This window comes from Festucalex cinctus, chromosome 4 (genome assembly GCF_051991245.1).
Source record: "Festucalex cinctus isolate MCC-2025b chromosome 4, RoL_Fcin_1.0, whole genome shotgun sequence".
NCBI lineage: Eukaryota > Metazoa > Chordata > Actinopteri > Syngnathiformes > Syngnathidae > Festucalex > Festucalex cinctus.
The window spans coordinates 15,229,661-15,253,620 of NC_135414.1; the positions used below are offsets into that span (position 1 = coordinate 15,229,661).

At 39.5% G+C, this 23,960-nt stretch overlaps 1 protein-coding gene across 2 annotated transcripts in view; it reads right to left on the reverse strand.

Moving 5' to 3' along the window:
* adamtsl5 (ADAMTS like 5) overlaps positions 1 to 23,667 on the reverse strand; it is a 35,098-nt gene extending 11,431 nt beyond the window's left edge. The window contains exons 1-6 of one of the 2 annotated variants that reach the window (XM_077519169.1): positions 23,122 to 23,667; positions 10,093 to 10,168; positions 4,540 to 4,712; positions 3,787 to 3,847; positions 3,116 to 3,221; positions 1,403 to 1,530 (exon numbers count right to left, since the gene is read on the reverse strand). In XM_077519169.1, coding sequence (XP_077375295.1) covers positions 1,403 to 1,530; positions 3,116 to 3,221; positions 3,787 to 3,847; positions 4,540 to 4,712; positions 10,093 to 10,168; positions 23,122 to 23,144 — 567 coding nt within the window. In that variant the 5' untranslated portion in view covers positions 23,145 to 23,667. Of the gene's footprint in view, positions 1 to 1,402; positions 1,531 to 3,115; positions 3,222 to 3,786; positions 3,848 to 4,539; positions 4,713 to 8,666; positions 8,770 to 10,092; positions 10,169 to 23,121 lie in introns of those variants that run through there. The other variant, XM_077519170.1, reaches the window with a different exon arrangement.
* Positions 23,668 to 23,960: the final 293 nt, after the last annotated feature.

The following is a 23,960-nucleotide window of genomic DNA, read 5'->3' on the forward strand; positions in this document are numbered from 1 at the left end:
GGGCACCCTGGGCCGCAGTTTGATGATCGACTTTGTAGTCATGTCATTGGATTTGCGGCATGAGCATGTCCCTGATACGGGCGGTTCGGTCCCTGTACGACCAGTGTCAGAATTTGGTCTGCATTGCCGGCAGTAAGTCGGATTCTTTTCCAGTGAGGGTTGGACTCCCCCAAGGCTGCCCTTTGTCACCGATTCTGTTCATAACTTTTATAGACAGAATTTCTAGGCGCAGCCGAGGCTTTGAGAGGGTCTGGTATGGTGGCCTCAGCATTGCATCTCTGCTTTTTGCAGGCGATGTGGTGCTGTTGGCTTCATCAACCGTGATCTCCAACTCTCACTGGAGCGGTTCGCAGCCGAGTGGTTGGGATGAAGATCAGCACCTCCAAATCCGAGACCACAGTCCTCAGTCGGAAAAGGGTGGCTTTCCCTCTCCAAGTCAGGGATGAGATCCTGCCCCAAGTGATTATCCTGGGGTCTTGCTCACGAGTGAGGGTAAGATGTAGCGAGAGATCGACAGCCGGATCGGTGCAGCGTCTGCAGTGATGCGGTCTCTGTATCGGGTCGTCGTGGTGAAGAAAGAGCTGAGCCAAAAGGCAAAGCTCTCGATTTACCGGTCAATCTACATTCCAACCCTCACCTATGGCCACGAGCTGTGGGTCGTGACCGAAAGAACGAGATCCCGGAACAAGCGGCCGAAATGAGTTTCCTCCGCAGGGTGTCCGGGCTCTCCCTTAGAGATCGGGTGAGAAGCTCGGTCATCCGGGAGGGACTCAGAATCGAGCCGCTGCTCCTCCGCGTTGAGAGGAGCCAGCTGAGACGGCTCGGGCATCTGGTTTGGATGCCTCCTGGACGCCTCCTAGGAGAGGTGTTCCGGGCATGTCCCACTGGCGGGAGGCCCCGGGGACAACCAAGGACACACTGGAGAGACTATGTCTCTCGGCTGGCCTGGGAACGCCTTGGGATCCCGCCCGTGGAGCTGGTTGAAGTGGCAGGGGAGAGGGAGGTCTGGGTTTCCCTCCTAAAGCTGCTGACCCCGCGACCCGACCTCGGATAAGCAGCAGAAGATGGATGGATGCATGGATGGATGGATGGATGGATGTTTTGAAGAGAACAACCATTAGAACTGAGAATCAACTCATAATTTTAGATGAGTAAGATCTATTTATTTGGAAGGTGTGCTAAATGTGGGCTACTTGTACATAAGCATTTGCAGAGACACATGTACTTAGACATTTGTCATTATTTTTGCCATGTTGTCTTCCAATAACAGATGTGTGGATTTGTATCACCAAGAATGACAGTTTATACACCCTTTTTCTGCTGTAAGTGTTGCACAAAGTTAAAAAAAATTGCACTTTACAAGCAGATTACAAGTCAGAGACACTTTTACGTTTGCTCTCACCAGACAGCGTCCGTTGACACACACAGCTCCAGGCACTTTATCACAAGATGTGCCATCAAGCACACGGCCAAAGTTGTAGTAGAAGTTATGACCCAAGGCCAGGCAGCTGAGCTCACATGGGTTGGAACCTGGTAGGGGAGATGTTCAGTCATTGGCTTGTTGCTTTTAATTGGGTTGCAGAATGTTTTACTGATCATCAACAGGCTAAAAATGGAAAACATACCTGACAACTAAGACATCACTATAGTATGTGCATGGTCTCTAAATAGGCCTATGAATTTTAACAATTCTTTTAACAAACCAACTAAGAATGCGCTGCGTCCCCTAACAGCGGCAAAAAATTCTCCACTTCTGCACCGGCAGCTTGCGCCCTGTTAGCGTCCTATTCACTAAGGATATTGCTCTAATGATATACAAGTGCAAATTACCAAACATGGCGATGGATTTGCACCAAGAACATAGCAGTTTACTAACAGTTGCGAGAAAATGACATTATCACAAAGCGGGCTTAAAGACCGAGGAGGTGCAAAAGTGTTTTCTTCATTTAGCGCCATTACACTGTGGAGAGGACGACAATGTCATTCATTCATTCATTTAATGTTTTACGTCACATAAAAATGATCGCAAAATCATTTGTCTCTTAAATTATAAATTAACAGAGAAACTAATACTCCTTGTGCACTCTGACAATGAGCATAATACCGCCACCTACACTTTATTCTAGTATAGCAAAACAAACAAACAAACAAACATGCACAATGGGGTCATATGCCAACACCCACCCCCCAATTTGAGAAAGACTGCTTTAGGGGTACTGTAAAAACTAGGGCTGCGCATTGCCAACAACCTCACGATACAATACATATGATATGATATGTATCGCAATACATATATATCCCAATACATGATCTTCAAGGCGATACGTATCCCAATATTTTACATTAATTTACTTGCTTTTTTATTATAACAGTCATATGTATCCCTAAATGATATTTTATTTATGCTGGATGGCAAACATGTTTTTGTTAGCAGCTTTAAAATGTGCTTATTTGAAATATTTTGGTAAATATAAACAGCATTTTTTTCATGTAGCACATTCTATTTTGTTTTTAACACAAAGTATAGAAAAATTGGTACATTTAAAAACATATACCATGCTAAGTTTAAAAGTAAATAAATATTGATATTCTTCCTCTGTTTTAATTTTTCTCAGCAAGACACAGTATCCAATCATTGGTCGGCTATTTTAGGACACAATGCAAACTAAACACCCAAGGCACTCATGTCCCTTTCGTCTGCTCCCCCACTCCGCTCCTCCGCTAGCTTATGCGACAAGTGGACTAATTGAAGACAATTAACTTCAAAGACGCTGCTTGTTAAAAACAATGCAAGCTGCAAAGGCAACCTTGCTTTAACTGCCTATTTAAAATCAATGAGCAATATCGATTCGGGTGCCTGCGTATCGGTACGTGTATTGTAATGAGGCCCGCAATGATGTATTGCCATATCGATTTTTTTAACACGCCCCTAGTAAAAACCTACATTATATAAGTGTGATTGATGAAATAAGTTACTAATGGGACAATGGAATAATCACATTTCCAACATAATTTTTAGCATGAAACTAGATTGTCAACTTATCAGAAACAACCAAACAATAGATGTCAATTTGGTTCCCATCACATACAAGTGATAGAAAGTTTTCTTACTGACCTCCATGAAAGGTCGTCCATCTGAAGGAGTTTCCTGTCACCAACTGTCTGTCATTGAAAGCAGCACATTGCATCTCTCGGAAATCTGGTGAGCCAGGAGGGCATTCCTGCACAAACATTCAAGGCGGATTAAGGCTATACTACTCGGTTTATTTCCAACCCAGGCAAATCCTAAAAGTAAATTAACTTGCAAATGAGGCCTTTGGGAACTAAATGACATCTAATATGCAGCTGCACAGATAATGTGTTCCGGGCTGAAAACAGATCTGGAAAGTGTGGCTATTTACTGTACAACTTGACTTGAACTGAATGGCAAGGGACAAAGTGCAACATGCACTCCCGTTCATTCTGAAACAAGCTTCAACTCATCTGTCAGATCGTCTACATGCAAGTACGGGCTGTGGCGACTGCCTGTCCAAACACAGCCACACACAACCCCTCACGAATGTAACGCGGTAGCAGCCCTGACACCCGACTGCAACGTGACTGCGTGAAACAAGGCAAAGGTTAATATGTCAGTGAAATTCCAGGTCACACCCTGAAAGGTCGCAGCCGCAACTTTATCCCTGGAACACGCCCACGTACTCAACTTCAAGAGCAAACATCAGCCATAGTCCAAAGATATTTGCGTTGAACATTTTGTACAGTGTGGAAACCTTTATGTTAAATGACCTTAGTGTTGCAGATCTTGTATTGTCTCGGATCACCGTCGCACGGTCCACCGACGGGGTTCCTGACAAACACAAAAAACATCAACGGGACAAAATGAAGTTTGTGTGTTCACACAGAAATAACCGTTGACTGTTGAAATGTTTCTTTTTTTTTTTCAGAAATAAATAAAATAATAATAAATAAATACTGGTACGTAGGGATGTCACAATAAGGGCAATATCGTGATATTGTGATATTAAAACTGCCACAATATCGTCGTCGTCATGTTCACAATATTTAAAAGGAACACATCTGTTAAAAAAAGTCAGGTTGATTTCCATTTGTGCAGTTCTAGCACCATCTAGTGGCTAGTTTATTAGTGCAATTGAATTTTCATTAGGGATGTTTTGGCCTTCTATGTTTAAAATCTATGCTAATTGTCAGATGAAGGGGAACCTAAGTTGCTTGTGAAGCGATCAATGTGTGCTTTCATTAGCAAGTAAGTGCCTCAATATTGTTATTAGAGATTGTAGGTGGTTTATATGCATTGCTGTTATGTACAAAAGCACAATATCGTGTTTTTTTTAGTACAAGCTCTCTTTTTTTCTTACAATATTGTGATCTTTTTTAAATATCGCCAACGCCCCCACAATATCGTGATAATTATCGTATCGTGACCTTCATATCGTGATAATATCGTATCGTGATGTTTTGATATCGTTACATCCCTACTTGGTACGCAATCAGCCCAACACATTGCGAAATGTTCCTCACCTGGTGATGCAGGTTCGCATGCGCACGGCAGCACCGGCCCCGCAGCTTCGTGAGCACACCGACCAGCCGCTCCAGCTCGCCCATTCGTTCCTAAAGTGCAGCTGGCGTCGGGTTCGAGCTGGACGGCCCGACGGGCCTTCGCTATGACGATCCCATGCTGGAACCCAGGAAGCCTGAGATGGAAAATAAAGGTGGGCTCTTTAAAACCAACATGGAAAGTAACATACGCTGTGGGGTAGCTGTAGCAAAGAATGTGGGGAATAAAAATGTATGGACGCACATGTAGTAGCTGCAGAGGACGTGCTAAGTCGTTACTGTGACAGGTTAAATGCAGAACACAGACGTCATGAATATGCATGTGCTAATGACAATACAATATGATTCTAATTCTGTATTTATTCATAGTATTGCCATAGTGACAAAAGACAGGCTGTGGGTGAATAGATTTGGAATTTGAAAATATGCTAATTAGATTTTTTTTAACACCCATCTAACCATATTTTATACTATTCTTTAGGATCATGAGTGAGCTGGATTTAGGGCTGCCACTATCGATTAGTTTTAGAATCAATTATTCCATCGATTAATCAAATAATGGAATAAAATTGTATTTCGCATTAAAGTGTATTACAAAACCCTGAACTGGTTGCCAGCCAATCGCAGTACAATTATTCGGTAAATGTTAAAAAAGGATTTAGTGGGGTGGAAATTAATTATATCCATCTATCATGACATTGTAATTTGTTTTTTAATAAGCATTTTTAGCATTTTCAATGGACCTTGACCAAAGCGTGTTTGTGCGCGTGCACCTGTGCGTGAACAAAACAAGGCCCAGTTTGTCAGAGGGAAAAGGTGTGTATGGAGAGTTATTTATAAGTCGTCACGGAAAGTATCGTATAGCCAAGAAATGCACAAGCTCGTTAGCCTGCTGGATAAGGACCATCACAAGTGAACAATAAAAGTGATTAAAGAAATCTCAGAGGTGCTCCTCAAACACATTCCAGAGTTTGTGCCCTGGAGGAGGAGTGAAACTGGCACCGTTCCCGCCAGTTCTCATTCAGGAGCTGACTCACACCCACTTAACTCTTCCTTCGCACACACACTCAACAGCTGGGCGTCTATCAGCGTCAGCTGCGCTGTTTGGGCTCAGGAGGATGTGTGAGCGGAAAATGTGTGAATAATATGTGTCAAGTGTCTCATGTTCGGTATCCACCACTGTGAGAAAGATGAAGCATTAGATATCCGAGTTACACGATGTAAAAGAGAGAAAAGAATGCTTGAAAATAGTTTTCAAAATACCAAATAAGTCTGGAAGTAACCCCTAAAATGCCATTTTTTCTCTTGTCCAACGACCAAATTGAACCTCAAATGAAACAGTTTTTGGTGTTATTTGTTTCACTGCTGTCTCTAGTAACTTTGGGAACATTTGTTTTAATAAACATAATATTTCAAATACTAATTATAATTCATTGAACGTGTCCCACAACATGTTACCAAAACCTTTTTAGCACGGTTGAAGAAGAAAGCAGTGACTCACATGATATGCTGGACTTGACATCATCAACCAGTTTTCCAAAACTGAAGTCTTCTGTTTTTCATATTTTTACCTTTTTTTTTTTTATTTATTTATTTTTTTTAGTATTAATTCAATGTTTCACTCTACCTAATGAAATACACTTAAAATAAGATAATTATTGTTATAATACATATATTATAACAATAATTATCTTATTTTAAGTATATATATATATATATATATATATATATATATATATATATATATATATATATATATATATATATATATATTTTTAGTGGTGTCAAACGATTACATTTGTTAATTAATTAATCGCACAATTTTCTATAATTAATCGTGATTAATCACCTTAATCCTAATTCTGTTTCTACATTTTTTTTTTCAAAGCTTGTAAAAGATATTTACTTGAGTAAAATCTGGGAATTAATGTTAAATCACGAAATAGAATATATTTATCAGCAAAGACTGTCCTAATGGTTTTCTTTGATCCTTGAATAGAATACTTGTGTAAAATACAGCTGTTAAACAACATCTTTATTCTCATAGAAATAATTCTCAGAACTTGCTTGCTTACAGGTTTAGTTGTGCCCACAAGCAGCACATTTCAGAAGGGTGGATTTTCGAGGCCCCGTGGAGGGAACTTGAGGAGGGAATTTTGCTCTGAGATAATAACTACGCCAAAGGCGCACAAGTAAAGTGTTATTTGAATTTTAATATGGGAAGTGTGCAAACTACTTTAGAGTTCTCCAACAAACATCAAGCAAGTAAATCAGAAAGTAAAACTACCTATAGTCCATGTTATTCATCCTTTTGCCAGTGACTCCTCCAAGTTTGGCTGCACATTGACTGAGTTAATTTTTTAAAAAACACTTTAATGAATTTAAATTAATCTCCAGAGTTAACGCTTTAATTTTGACATCCCTATTTTTTTCTTTACTTATTTACATACTGTAAGTTTGTCCTCTTGGTCAGCAGTAACAGCTAGCTAAACAGCTAGCTTCTACTCCTGAGAGAACGCTAACACTTGTCAAGATTTGGATCCCTGCTGCTGTGATTAGAGTGACAAAATTGCCTCATATAAATTATACCATTCATCTGTAAGATGAGCTAATCAAGCATTTGATAGTTTATTACCTGTTATTGGTGAATATGTAGCAGAAAATCAACAAAGTGCAGGTGCTTTTCAAGAACGTTGAAGCCCAAATGTGCTTCATTCCTTGAATGACCCATAAGTTTACATACCCAAGGGTACTTTAACTTTTAAGCACAGCTGTATGTAATATATATGTAGTTGAGACTGAGCATTTTCTGTTCATATTAACACCGGTTAACCTATTTACTACACTTGTATGAAAGTTATAAAAGTCCTTCTATGTTTGACATCAGAGCATTGTACACATTTCAATATGTATTTCCTCTACTTATGCTTCTATTCAAGACTGTGTTAAAACCAAGTTAATCATCACAGGTTTACGACAGTTATAGTTAGAGATAAAAAGGTTGTTGGCAATGACCAAGCTGTCTGTTTCTAATCAAAACTCACTGACCTTAAAATTGCCTGTTTGTTATGAAGTTACAGCGAAAAGAAAAAAAAAAGTCAGACAGCTCACTGAAGTTATTTGACTTTCTGACTCATAAAATAGAATCTGACAGTCTCGTACGCACACACACAGTCATGTTTCCATCACAACATTGCAGTGACATGAGCTCATTTCCCAGAGATGCTTTAACATTACATACCATACTTCAACCTCTTTAAACCACAATTAATTTGATGGACCCTACAGACTTGCTACAGTACAAGCAGAATATTCACGTATGCGTTTATAGGCCAACTCCACAAAAGAACCAACTAAAGGAGATAGGCACGTTAAGCAAAAACCAAAGAAACGTCAACATAAATCCTCTGCATAAACTAAATAAACAAAAACTAAGCACATAAATCTACTAAGAGGAATGTCAACAGAAACCTACTGTTCACACACACAAATTGAGAGTGACCTGTGCAATGACTTTCCATCATTCTCCATGACAGGGTCATCTGAGTTTGCCCTCATTAGTGTTACAGCTAGTCAAATCAATGTTGATAACAGTTGACGAAATTACCGTTTATAACAAGATGTTTCCAGGTGAAACAGAAACATGATGAGGCGGTGACAGTCGGATACAAGATCAACTTTATGCTTTATATCTGCAAGCAGAAAGTATTCCAGTATGAGCATATGTGTAAGTTGCTGGAAGAAGCTTGAACTGAGAAGGAAATATGGAACAACGATGTACAAGAATGATCAGGATGTAAGTACAATTTGGAATTCAACTATTTTTTCCCTGCAATTGGCTGGCAACCAGTTCAGGGTGTACCCCACCTACTGCCCGAAGCCAGCTGTAATAGGCTCCAGCACCCCCGCGACCCTGGTGAGGAGCAAGCGGTTAAGAAAATGGATGGATGGATGGATGGATGGATGGATGGACAAAGAAGTGAAAGAGATATTTTGCAGGTTAATTGATTGGTCAATCGCCCTCAAATGATGAAATGAGACCAAACAGAGTGTTACTGCAATACAGTAATGGCTAAATGCATCAAATGTACCATGTGTCGACGTTGGTGCTGTCGTCTATCTGAGTGTCTGATTATGACAGCCACACCCAGTGGGAGGATGTTGTCGGTGCTTTCCTGACAGCAAGGCAAATAGTAATCGAAAAAAAAAAAAAAAAGAAGAAAAAGCCAGCCACAAGGAGCAACAAACCGTCACAACACACCCACGTTACAAAAACAATCTAATCATCAGACCTCCGAGACCTGCTCACGTCGGAATCTGGTGAAAGGTTGTGATTAGCTCATTATCAAAATGAGCTGGATTTTCCCCTTTGGAACCCGAGACCACTAATGACCAAAATGGCAGCATTTAAGTTTGTCAAACATGGGAAAGGAAGATGTAAGGGCTAGGAAAAAGCAGCGGGAGGTTTTGTGGTGGTTTATGCATGGGAGAGGCATCATATTCATCACTACTCACAAAAATAAAGAACATTCGGCAATTTATTTCCAAGGACATCACTTTGATGCCTTTCTGTGGCTCTTCCAGTCTCTCTGTTGTCCCCGTTACAAGCTGCTAATGACACTCTTTGGCACCCGAAAATTCCCACTTGAGAATGCCCATTTTACAGATAGATTATTTTAAATTTTTAGATATTTTTTTTTTAGAATTTTTTTTGAATGAATTAGCAATTTTGATAAAATGAAAAAGAATAATTAAATATTCAAAAAATGTCAGAAAATGTAGATAAAAAGGTTTAAAGAAAAACACACACCCTAAAAACATCCAAAAAAGTGGCCATAAAATGTCCAAAAACGAAAGAACGACAGAAAATGACCATATAATGTCCATAAAATTGCCATAAAATGTCAGAAATTTAACAGGAAAGTATGAACAACAGAGTCTGATTGTAACAACAAAAAAAGCAAATAAATAAAAAATAAATCCAAATACAGAAGCCGAAAGGTAGAAGAGAATGAATCTCAAAGTATTGGATGCTGCATATTTTCTGTTATGGTGCAGCTCTAATTATCTCTTGGGCCCTCAGTACATTAGACTGACACTCACGTTTTATTCATCACAATGTTCAAAGGTTTGCCGCTCCAGGCTGATTTTTTTGTTATTTATTTGGTCTAAAATTGCTCTTTTGACAGGAAAGGTTGCTGACCTCTGCCTTAGTCAATGTGGAGTGAGAATTGTGGTCTGTCTCAATTGGTAGCAGTAGAAAATGGATGGCTGGTTGGCAATAAAATGCTTCTGTATCAATACTGTATAACATACTTTTTAATATGACATTAAAGTTTTTTTTTGGTGAAGGTTTTCTGCCCCTGTTGTTTTTTAGGGGGAGAAAAAAAACAGCTCTGGTATACAACAGTCCTCTTCGCAGGCTTACGTCATTATACAATCAGCCCGTGAGAGGTACTGAAAATGAGCAGAGGTTTTTCAGATGTTGCCGTGTAGCGACTTGTCTTGATGACTTACACTCTGCAGGGAGGACAGGCAGGCGGGAGCGACTAGCAGCAGGACAAAGGTCAAGGCCTCGCACAGAGTCAGCTTCCTGCAGACACACAGAGACACAAACAGTGGACGTGGACTAATGTTAGACAAATACGGAGGTGAAGGTGCAACAGCAGCAGATGAGGTGCTGACGGAAAACAGAAAAGTCAAGCACAGAAGACTGAAAATTGGTCCCAATCGCCTTTGGCCTCAGAGGTCTTCAGATTAGTTACATGATCCACAAATGAGCTGTTGTGCTGCTGTGAGGCATTGTAGTAAAGCAACTTGGTCAGAAACCATAAACAACCAGCGACCCAATTATTTGCTTGTCAGCAATTATTATATCAAATATTCATAATAGGTCCCTTTTAATATTTTGTTGGACTTCCTTTGGTGGCAATCCTTGCCATGAAACTCAAGAATATATTTATGTGACGAATTTTGAGACAAATCTCTCCGCAGTTATAAGTGGTGTGTTTTGGGTCATTAATGTTGGAGAGCACATGACCTGCAAGTGAGGCCAGCCTTTCTGACATTCTACTCCAGCATGACTTGATAGTCTAGCGATGTCATTGTACACTGCGCATGATGTAGCAAAGCGGCCCCACAACATAACAAGAGGGTACCAACAATTTTGTCTATGTACATTAAGCAGTGTTGTACCTGAACGAGTTCAACCAAAGAAAGTTTATGAACTCGTTCACATTTTGGGCGAACGTGAATTGAACATAGTGCATTTTTTGCTTCGTGAACGTTTCTGTGAAGAAGCTCATTCTGGGATAAATGAACGGCTGGTTCTTAATGATTAGATAGATGACTTGAGCTAGGCCGTTGTGTCGCTGTGACCTTGTCCTGGCTTGACGTCTTCCTATCTATCTGCACTTTGGCACTCATTTATCCCGTTGAAACCAGTTAAGACCATCAGGTCACACATTCTTAAAAATAATTTTATGAACTAGTTCAACCAACAAACGTAGTTAAAAAAATTAAATTATGAACTGAATTAGTTCATTTTAAAATCTGTGAGCTGAACTGCAAACTAGTTTGTGTAGAAAGTGACCTTTCCCAACACTGACATTATGTAACGGTCACTCTATGATTGCTCCCATCATTTCTGCACACCTATCATTGTTGTAGGTTGTGTTGATATTCACACCATTTTTATTGCAGCGTGTGTAATACTCCAAGACAGGCCGCCTCTTTCCTTTTTAATATAATATGTGAAATGTTCAACTGTCTACCTCAGATTCAAGACATGTTGGTCAATTGTCAATAATTAAATGAATGTACTGCACAATAATCGCAATATTGTCAAATCTTTACTGCATTTTAATTATTGTATTTGTGAAAGGAGGAAATGGTGAAAAAAGTATATTTTTTAATGTGTATGAAACCGTTAACTGCCTGTTTTCGATGTCCCCCTCCACCAACAGACCTGATTTGATGAATAGGTTAGTTCAGGCTTCTACAGAGCTTTCTGATGAGCTGATCATTTGAGTCAGCTGTGTTGGAAGCGCGAAACATCGAAAATAGACATGACAGTGGCTCTCGAGGACCAGGGTTCCCTACCCCTCATTTAGAGCTTTGAATTTAACCAAGTAGACTGTTTTGTAATGTGAGAGGAAGCAGCAGTACAGGAAGAACAGGCAAATACCACACTGAGCGTCTAGGCTAACGTAGATATCCATGCTAGCCAACGTACTTAACCAATTAAAAAGGTTTGCACGAAACGGAATGTCCTGTTTCAACATTTCTTCCCATCGGGGGTCTGGGTGGAGAAGTGGAACCGTCACTTGCCTTTGGTGCCGGTTGGCGTGGGTTTGCTTCTCCGCCTGGGAGACCACGTTTGTTTGTGTGCGTGTTTGTGTGAGTGAGTGAAAAAAAAACATGTAAATAAAAAAGAGAGAGAAAAAAACATTTCCTACGATCGACTGTATGCAACAAAGCGTCTGTGGTGTACCAGCACAGCAAGACACTTTCGGTGCTTCCAGATAGACCTCTACTCAAGTTGTTTTTAATGTCATTCTTTAGCTCTGTTTAGCAGTGTACGGTAGTTAAGCTGCACTTTACCGGCGGGCAAACACGCCTCCCTGTGACTAATCAAAAGACAAGTGTATTTTCTGAGAAGTGATACTGTGAGCCTGGAAAGAACAACCCCTCCTGCCCCCCTTTTAAACACTTCCTGGCAATGCTCTGCTGTCAGACACAGTGTCTCCTCTTTGCCATGTCATGATCACACTCTTTGGACAAAGTGTAGATGTAAGACGTTTGGAAAGCTGCCCACTTCATCCTCTCTTTTCCTTTTTATCCTGCGTCAAGTCAGTCTGTCGTCCATCACCCGGACACTTTTGTCTTTGCTTGCACCATAAACATGGTGTGAACTCAAAGCTTATGTAGATGTCTTTTGGCTCGATCCCAGGTCAGTAGTTAGCCTGTTTAATTAAACGATACACATCTCGTTCACACTTGGCTGAGCGGGCCCTCCCTTTGGAGCCTTCAGCGCCGCTCTTCGATTAGCATGGGAATTCATATCAGAGGAAGAAGGTCATGTTAACCAAAACAACAGCAAAGGAGCAAATCATCCTGGTGGAAGGAAATTACTAAATAGCAACTGCGCCATTTGGGTAAATGCTGACTATTATGATTTGGAATTTTTGGTGTATGCTTTCCCCACATTCTGTGATTAATTATTTCCTGCAATCTTCAAACAGTCGTACAACAAATCTGACTAACTGACAAGTCAATACAAACCATTTTGCCTTTTTTCTTATGAGTCTGTTGAACAATATTCCAAATATTCTACAGTATTACCAGTGAAAGCCAGTGGCCAACTAATGATAAACACATAAACACTAGTGGTGTGCATCGTTTACAGGGTAGCTAGCAAGCCACTGGTTATAGTCTTCTCTCAACAAAGTCTGGTTGGTGGTGGTCATACGTTTGTATTCATCAACTCGTGAGCCAGATGTTTGTGTTTGTGTTTGAAGGAATCTGAAGTGGGCTCACTTGTGGGCTTGTATTAACCAGGTGTCCAAAAGCAGGACTTCAAATGAATGATGATTTTGTGTGTTGTAATTGGAGCTACCGTATCAAAATGACATAGTCGGGTGCCATTGAATTCCATTCTGTTTGGATATTAACTCTTACTTGTCAGGACAGCTCAGGCTGTTTGAAAGCGCTATATAAATATGCTTGAATTGAGTTGAGGACGGTTTCTATGTTAAGTTCAGAAACAGGCTATAGTCTACACTTAATAATAATAATAATAATAATAATAATAATAATAATAATAATAACATTTATATGGTGCTTTCTCTTTTGCTTTCGCACATTCAAAGCATTTCTAATATATGCATTATTCACGGTACTTGCACATTCACACTCACTTCATCTGATATGCAACCTATTTTGATTTATTTCTCTCCAATATATATTCATATGAAAAACAGATTAAGGTGGGGGATTACAGTGTATGTATGTTTTTTTATTTTTTATTTTATTTATTTATTTATTTTTTGGTCTCTGTTTATTCCATAATGTATATCCTGCTATCCAGATGCATGGCATCAGCCTTTAGTTTGTCATTTATTATTATTATTATTATTATTAGCATCATTTATTTGGGGTGTCACTTGTCAGGCGATTGAATTTTTTTAATCATAATTAATTGCATGACTTCATTAGTTAACTCAGGATTAATCGTAAATGTTATATATGTTCTAAATGTACAATAAAATATTTTGTTTTCATATGTTCAAATGTTTTCATACTCTTGTTAACATAACAGTGCAAAAAGTATATAATCGAAATATGGCTGCATCTCTTAGTCATTGAAACAATAATTTCATAATCATTCACAAAATTGAGTTAAAATTAAAAGGAGGTACTGTACTGTTAAAACAGATGTTGATTTGTGTTGACCTCATTTTTATGACACTACATGGCAAAATTTGCAAGATGTTGGTGACAGATCAGTGCATTTTTCTTTTCATAATAAGAGCTACCTAATATTCAACATGAAGTAACTTGAGAAATTCTGCACATTTTTAAAATTGTAAAATACAACTTCACCACAGTCTCCACACACATATGCATTATTATTAAATTTATTACTGCAAAATTTTGACGAGGATGTGTCTGCTGTGTTGCGACTGGAATTCCCCCAGTACAGGCTTTCCAAGTAAGGGGCGGGTCATTAATCGCGCGTTAAAATAATTAGTGGCATTAAAGGAACTTTAAATTAAATCAAAATTAACACACTAATTTCGACACCCCTACTTTTTATGAATTCTGCCTAGCATCAAGTAGCTGGGAATATATGTGACAGGAAAAAAAAGCCCCAAATCTAATCCGTGATAGATTTAAGTGTAGTTGGAAACTTCCAACCTTGTGAAAATAAAATGATTCCAATGAAGACATTTGATCAAAAATAGTATACATATCGACAAGGATTAATTGTAAAGATGTTTTTATTTTTTTTTTCCCCCTGGGTTTGACTTTCTCTTTGGTCGTATTTGAACATGAAAAGTCAGCAGTTAGACACTGACTGATTGCCCCCCGAACTGCAGGGGCCCTTCAAGAGGTGAGAGGGGTCAGCCTGCCTCCTCCTGCTCTCATTAAGCGTATAGCAGCACATTAGTGCATAGCTCCAGGCCAGGGAGAGGGAAGTGGCTTTAATCAATGCGAGACGAGTAGTTTATTTTTTACTGACATTCGTTGCACACATGACAAGAGCGCGAGAGGGAAACACCCACTCAAATGACACTCTATTACACTTAAACATAGGCAATGGTAAACGCTGGAATTACTGCTTGTTTTGAACAGTTACTTTCCTCATTTTCACTTTGTGATTAAGAACTAAGGAAGCCGTTGACGAGTTGGCTGCGTTTACGTCTGCATCAAAAGTCGGCCAATTAGGAGTGGGCGGTCGCATAGCGAATTTTGCATATGCCACTGATAGAAAATTGCCTTCGCGGCTTGGCTGGAAGGAAAATGTTGAGTCTCCGCCCAGAAACGTCCCTGGCTACTATTTATTTATAGGATAAAAATAGCTGAGAATGAAAGTGACTTTCATTTCAAAAGCAAACATTTGATGATGATCTCATCAATGAGCAGTCATTTATTGCAGCAATGGACGTTTAATGAGCACATTTAAGGCCTAATTTAGGAAAGAATGGCACAAGCTTGATTACTAATGCAAACAGATGTGGAAGCAGATCTACTAAATGAGTAAAATTGCCAAACAGTTCATTTTGCATGCTCTAGGAGTAGTATATGCAAATACAGCTAAATAGACATAAATAAATAGATTTGCATATACACTCAATTAGACAGAAATGAATAGACACTGGTTCCTGGTTGGCTGCTGTCCTCGGCTTCCTCGAGTATCAGTTTTGAAAGTTGTGTTTACAAACAACAGAAAAACGGAAAAGTAAAGAGTGGACAGCAAGTGAAAATGTGTCCTCTGATCTGTGAGAAGGTGCGAATGACATCTATATCAAAGACTTGAGTGAAGTTCCTGTATGGTGACCAATTGGCTTCAGATTTAAACAAGGCAGCTCACCCACCAAGTAAGATAGCAGTATGTCTTGCAACTATAGGGCTGATCTTAACCTTTGCTCTCCCCCACTTGAAAAGGCGCAGACACAACCAGCGTTTGGGATGGCCGGGTGGAGGGTCTGATCGTTATAAGGAGCATGCCAGTGAATGGACTGACACAACCTTTAACAGATGTTCAGTCTGAGGGACCCTCGGTCAACTCTGACCCCTGAATGTGTGGCGACTATGAATGAAGCAATAACAATCGAGCACTCTCTGGCCCGACTGCATGCATTCATGAAATGAGCTTCTTTGAGTTGTTCATGGAAGCTCTTTAAGCTTCAACAGCTGCTCCGCTTGGAGAACATTTTGAAGGGGAGGAGCTAGGTGCAATTATGAGATGGTAAATAAACCGACACTTCTGCTCTAGTCCTCTTTGTAGGTAAAAAATACAAAACAAAAACAAAAAACATTGCCTATCTGAACTGCCTCCTGCCATGTTTCGTAGCACTTTAGCATAGTATTTGTTACTCAGTCATCTTTTTCTTCTTTGGTGTCTCAATCGAATCCACTTCTTCTTGTCTCTTTCGTTGTCATTTATCGTATTTATTTATTTATTTTTCTGTTGCTGTGAGCACCAGACTGAAGAAGTCAAAAGCAAATTAGTAGAAAATAGTAGTGTCTGGACTTGGACACTAAAATGTGCGTTCGCATGTTCGTGTAGCATTTAACCACCGAATCCTTTCGAATGGGTTACTAATTGTGCTTTTGCCAGAAGACACAAAAAAAGACAAATCCAATTTCATCATAATAGTAAATGGAATGCACTTCCATAGCACTTTATCTACACCATATGTTGTCCAGGTACTTTGCCTCATATTCCCTTTGTTGAAAGCATATCGAAGTGTACATACACAGCTCATGCGCTAACACAGCTGTGTCAACCTACGGAAGTGTTTTTAATTCTAGTTTAAAAAAAAAAAAAAAGAAAGAAAAAAAAAGAAAAGAAAAAAACCTTACTTGAACGTCCAGCATCCTTGGCCATACACCCATATACCCAGGGTATTTTTCGCTTTTAAGTTTTAATCCATGTTAGCTAGCTAGCGCCTACCTAAGCCCTTTCAGGATTCGTCTCTCCAGTCCAGCCTCTTTTCAACTTGCATTATCCCCTCTTGCCAGGGTTAGCTAGGGTTAACTTAACTTAACAGTTTAATATGATGACCATCTACGATTCGTTTTCACTTGAATCTAATTCTGCATTGTTTTTAACAGCTGATTTGCTTCTCAATACAAATCATCACCTATTTGTGCACAGCCCTACTAATTAGATGAAAACTAACATTTTAAATAGTAGTAATGGTCAATTTATCACTGTTTATTGGTTAACCATACCCCATTTAATCCCATTAGATTGTTGTTAAAAGAGACTGGAAATGACGCTGTTGGTTGGTTTTGCTGCTGCCTGACTGTCTAGACTCGAAATCTTGCTCAATGACGTTCCCTTCTCTTCACTGTTTTGCTTCACTTCACTTCCCTCGCTGCTTCCACGACAGAAAGAACAAAGTTGGTACACCGTCATACCTAAGGGATTATAAGATTATCTTTTTACAACCACTTGGACTGAGACAGAGCACCAAGAGTCATCGGCAGTCCTGAACACAAAACATGAAGAACATGCAGTATTCTTTTACCAAGCAGGTTCATGACAATCCCTTTTGGGGGAAAAAATGGGAGATATTAGCCTTAACCCTTGGCTGGATATTCTTTTTCTTTACAATAATATATTATGCAGCCCACTAAACAATATACTCTGGTTAATATTGTGTTTGTGGAATATGAATTAAACAGCAAAATCCATCCAGTGTCAATTTCAGGGGGCGGCTATTTTTGGGTTGATTAAGTAGCTGGTCAAGACTTGAAGTAACCAAGAGGGCAATAAAAATAAAGATAATTAAACTATATTTCCATATATCCATTTCCCATACTGCCTGGCCTAATTAGGGTGGCAGGAGGTACGTTGAAGCCTATCCCAGCTGATTTTGTCGAGAAGGGATGCCACTTTGGAATGGTCCCCAGTCCACCGCAGACACGCATGCTTTTTAAATGTGGGAGCTTGACCCACACAAGCACGAGAGAGAAAATGCAAACTCCACACAGAAAAGGTGCACAAATGAATGATATTGAGGTGCATAAATAAATGATATTACAATTTCAGGTCTTTGAAAAAGGTCTTGCAACATACTCTAAGTACATACGTAAGTACTAACAAAAAATGAGTTAAGAATCACACCCATGCACATCTGAACCACAATAAAAATAAAGTCAAAGCCAATGAGTATATCAAACAGAATGGACTCAATTTCATAATGTTTGAAAAAATTGAAGAAACATACTAGCCATCCTTAAACATGACACTCACTGAGAAGGAAACTCCTGAACACACAAGTCTTAAGCAGTAAACACTTATCTGACTGAATCTTGTAACAAGCCAGGAATACAAAAATTTCCTCTAACAGCAAACAGCCATCAGCATACACGAGTGAGCCGAGTACAATATATTACATTCAAAGTAAGATGGATGCAAACAAGGCAGAAAGACGAGATGGAAGACTTCGGAGAGGTGTTCACAAGTTCAGAATACATTTTTCTTCAAATGTGTCCTGTAAAACGGAAGGTTTGTATGTTTTCTTTTAAAATATAATATGACTGAACCTCAAATGACTGTAATCTCTCCTGGATGCCAAGCCATTCGTTATTTAACTTAAGCAGTCAGGCAAAACTCAGACAAGTGTCAATCCAAGACACCGTGAGGGGTAAATGAAAGAGGTGACAATGTTGTGACTTGGTTGCAATAATAAAAGGATTGGCTGAAGGTCCAATAAGCTTTTTCGGTAAACATTCACATATGGTCATATAAAATGCCATGTGAACTTTGAACAAAAATGAGCTATCACACAAAATCCATTCACAGATGCCAGAATAATTGTATTCACAAAAACATTCATCAGTCAGATATACACGTTCAGTTCACATTCACCCAAAATATAAACGCTTGATGAAAACTAATTTACTCACATGGCACAAAACCAAGTGAGGTGGAAAATTATTGGATGAAATTATTGAAAGTCTGCGAGCTAACGCCAAGCTATAAAGTAGAAGATTAGCCCGTACACTGGCATCACCGTCTTCCAATAAATTCACACCTCACTCGGTTTTGTGATGTATGTACTGTAGATCCACAAAAAAGAGAAACTTCAGGGAAAGTGGACTGTTTACAAAACAGAGTGGCATGTACTATTTAGCCTGCGGCTCTCACTACAGGACAAATGTGTTCGTACAAGAACGTATCTGAGTGACAGGTAAGAGTCGGGCAGGATGTGTTTTCAGCGCGTTCACAGACACGCGTCTGACGTGTCTGACAACTGAGAGAAGAGCTCTTTTTTTTTCCACAGTGGTGTCAAATCAAAGTCCAGAAAGTAACCACAGTTTGGCTTTAGTTACAGGTGCTTCTACTCGACCAGCAGGTAAACGAGCTCGCGGGAAGCACCTGCAGCTAAACCCAAACTGTGGTAGGCTGTTTACTTTCTGGACCTGGATTTGACACCTCTGATTTTTCATGATGTCGGAGTCTCATTTTATTTTATTTTTATCCTGGTATTATATTCATTCAAATTTGTCTGTTATTTACTGAGGTTGGATCCCAAAAACGCAGACACAAATAAGATTTTAACTATTTATTCACATCGAGAGGCGTGGAACAAACTTGACTAGACGAGAAAGCGAGAGTTGCACAGAGGAACAGAGGTAATAATCCGACAAAAACACACACTTCTCAGACAGCTTATATAGACAGTGAATCGATCTGATTGGCTAGACATGTGGGTAACAGGACTGACATGGAATTATCTGATTGGCTGTTGACTCGATAAAGAGATTAAAGATTCCTGACATCACATAGTTTCTGACATCACATAGCATATTACCAGTTGAAACTAGATGCCGATTACATCAGTTCAAAACAGACACTTGACCACATGGTCATGACCCAAACTTAATCCTTGCATGACCTAAACTTAACCCTGGCATTACCCAGTCATGACAGTCTGGCTTTTTAATGCTATTCTATTTGGTGTAACAAATTTATAAGACATTTTATTTTCATTTTATATTTTTGATCTTTAATTTCACCACCAATGCTGCTGTGAATTTATCATATTAAAAACCATTACATACTTTAAGTGCTTTGTAAATATCAAATGTAGTTCCCCCCCTGTTTTGTTGTTACTGTGAAAAACTTACCACTTACTTTCCCAGAAAAAGTGGAGCACTTCTATTAGTTGCACCAGGACATAAACCTGACATCGCTGCATGTAAAACCAACTTAGTCCTCCTGACGCTACATACATGCTCATTGTTCCACGCTAGTTGCTCAGAGGCCTGATGGCTGTTTCCCAAACAAACATTCCTCCATAGAGTTATCACAAATGGAAAAGTTGCCCTGAGCCAAATCCTACCCTGTCGCCTCATAGACTTCACTCTGCAGACCAATCACTTTGACATACTGCCGTCCAACGGACAGAGAGCCCCAATAATTCCTCTTGACGCATCACATCAATTGTAGCACCTCAAAGGCTTAAAGTACTGAGATATTCCTGTTTTGTTTCCACTAACAGTGCAGAAGAGGACACAACGCAGCCAAGGTGGATTTAAGGTCATGGCAGTCAAAGACAGATGAAAGATAAATGGAGTTTGTATACACAGTTGGTCCAGAGGATTTGACTTTGTTTGTGTCCACTGTTGTGGGACTTGGATAAAAAAAAAAAATAAAAAAAAAAATCAACGTGGTATTTATAGCTTGTGACATTTTAGAGATAAACTCCATGTGGCAGAATAGGTGGAACATAGAGCCGGAGTTGCAATATCCCAAAAGTGGCAGCGGGAGCATTACCTCACTGATGGCAGGAAGCGCTTTACAGCAGAATGAATATGATGTGTGCCCTCAAAGGAAAAACAGGACACATACATGCTGCAGGGGCAACTGCAGACTTTTCTCATTGCCAAGTTCCTCTAAGGCGCATATTGTGTAATGATAGCTCATCAGGTGTGCCACGGGAAATTGTCTAATTGCGTTTAATTACTGCAATTGCGGTTTATTTAATACAATTGAAGCATATTTATTCATCCATCTATGTGATGTATAGTGACAGATGGAACAATTACAGTAAATACTCCACTATATGGCAATTAAAGGAGAAATTAACACCAAAACTTTTTTCCAATATGTCGTATGCCCCCCCCCCGCTCCCCCCCCCCCCCTCCCCCCAACTATAAATATGGCATTCTGATTAATATTGCATTTGTGGTATTTGAATTCCACCCATTTGTATCTATCTTAGGGGGCGGCTATTTTGCCGAATGTTGTAGACTGAAAATGACCACGACCAATAATGGCGCAGCGTAAAAAAACAAACAAAACAAAACTAAAAACGGGTGAGTTTTAATTGGATGTTACCTGAACCGTGAGAAACTATGACATCATTTTTAGTCAACATTAAGTGGCAAAATGGTCATTTCCTAACCTGGCAATAGCCATATCCATATCCATCTGGTACCTCTCCACAGTAATTTCGTCGGGAAAAGGCAGGACATTCTGTACAATAATTCGAGCTGATTGGACGATGCGACATTCTACACGTTTGTTTTAACCAATCACGACCAGTGGTGAACATTTCATCTTCATTCTTGCCGAAGGGGGAAAAAGCATGAACATCTTAGTAGCTAGAAATGCACGAAGCGCCTCTCGCTGTTCAACATTCAACAAGGAAACGGTGAGTAAATCTGCCAGAGCACAATTAATTGTAGTCCATTCGTCCATGTTAGGTCTGTTTGTTAGCCTAGGTGTCGGCGCTGGCTTCCTGGTTTCGTCACAGTTTCATATCCCGCCCCAAACACAATGTCGCTCTGTGATTGGTTCCAAACGGTGGTTACCTGCGAGAGCGGTACAAGATGTTCTCCGGGGTTTGTGAACTCACAAATACCGCAAGAATTCATCTTGCAAGAGCGGGGTTAGCCCTCCCCTGAGATGAATGAAGATTTTGCTGTTTAACTCTTATTCCACAAGTGCAAGATTAATCAGAATTCAGTATTTACATTAGTGGGGCTGCAGAGAATACATTATTGTCATAAAATGTTTTGGGTTGATTTCCCCTTTAATCTATGTATACACTTTTTGTGACATTTTTGCTCGATTGTTAGGCAATGAGATTTTTCTTTCTGATATAAAAGATGTGCCTACTCAACAATCATCACACGCACACACATGCTCAAAAGAACAGTTTCCATAATGTGGGGGAGACCACTCAAGTGTCCCAGGAATTTATCACCTCCTATCCATCAGATGTTCACGGCTTTGCAGCCCCTTGCAAGAAAAGGAACTCGAGGTCAATATTTGAATTTGAGGATACTATTGTTGTCCTTTGAAATGCCCAATTAGTGTCAAATTAGCATACATGTGAAAAAGACGATAACTTACTGGAAGATAGATAGATAGATAGATAGATAGATAGATAGATAGATAGATAGATAGATAGATAGATAGATAGATAGATAGATAGATAGATAGATAGATAGATAGTAGGGGTGTGAATTGCCTAGTACCTGACGATTCGATTCGTATCACGATTCACAGGTCACGATTCGATTCGATACCGATTAATCCCGATACGAATTTATAAGTCGATTGTTGCGATTTTTTTTCATTCAAATTTAGAAAATACTAATCAGTAAGCTTGTAGAGTGTAAGATTTATATGAAAATGTATTATTTATTTATCTGAAATTTCAGTCTTATAGAGGTTGTAATCTGTTTCATGTTTGAACAGCATTAAAATAAAATATTAAGGCTTAATGTTCCGTTCATATAACATTCTTCCATGCTCAAGGTGTGAATCCTAACCCGAAGTCAGACGTTTTGTTGAATATTTTTCCATTAAAAATGGAAGTTTAAAAATCGATTCACACACACACACACACACACAAAAAAAAAGGCAATGATGATAAGACGTTGAATCGGTAAGACTACCGAATGAACAATTCTGAGCTCTTAAAAAATAAATAAATAAATAAATATATAAATAAATAACTTTAAAAAAAATGATTTTTTTTAATTGAATCGATTCGAGAATCGCGCGATGTAGTATCGCGATATATCGCCGAATCGATTTTTTTTAACATCCCTAATAGATAGATAGATAGATATATAGATAGATAGATAGATAGATAGATAGATAGATAGATAGATAGATAGATAGATAGACTTTATTTGTCATTCTAGCACAAGTACAGAACGAAATGTCGTGTCATCTGACCCGCACAGCTTCCAAAAGATAAGAAGACAAAAGAAAGATCATCTTGATGCAATTAGCTATTGCATTTGGAGCCTGTTCTTTAAGTCAGAGTGAAGCCTATAGTTTCTTACCTTGCAGAGGAAGAGGATGACATGATGGTGGACACTCAAGCAAGCAGTCACGTGCTCTTCGTTTGTCTTCTCATGGTGTCAAACGGCGCAGCTCAGGTGCACTTTGCATCCCAGCTGGCTGCTTCCACAGTCGGATTTCAGAGCCTTCCATGTCTCTGTGCCGGCTTCATCCAGAACGTAGTACTTTTAACTACTTCTACTTTCAGGTGTCAAAATCTCACATTGAAACTACCTTGTTTAGAAAAGGACGGGGGAAAAAAGGCGATATAGGCTAGTTGTGTAGTTAAATATCAAAAAGAGCGCGTACGCCAAAGTGGAGGCTTTCATTTGGGACTTTTGCTTCCAGGTAAACGCCTTCCTCTCTCTTCTGAAAGTAGACCTAAAAGGGATCTAGAACGTACTTATCTTTGTCTTTTCTCTTCATTTATCAGTCCAAACAAGTCCAACGCGCTCCAGAAAAAGGAAAAACACAGACATGCACTCCGACAGCAACAAGTTTGCCCCCGGACGAGACACTCTGACTGCGTGTACGCGTGTGGGCTTCTCTCTCTCTCTCTCTCTCTCTCTCTCTCTCTCTCTCTCTCTCTCTCTCTCTCTCTCTCTCTCTCTCTCTCTCTCTCTCTCTCTCTCTCTCTCTCTCTCTCTCTCTCTCTCTCTCTCTCTCTCTCTCTCTCTCTCTCTCTCTCTCTCTCTCTCTCTCTCTCTCTCCCCCCCCACCTGAGCTGCATTCCGAACTCTCCTCCTGTCACAGCTCAACTCTGGTGGCTCCAATAAGATTTTAGTTGCGTCATCTGTTAATGCATGTCAAAAGAATATGTAAATGTATCAAAGGTGGCAAA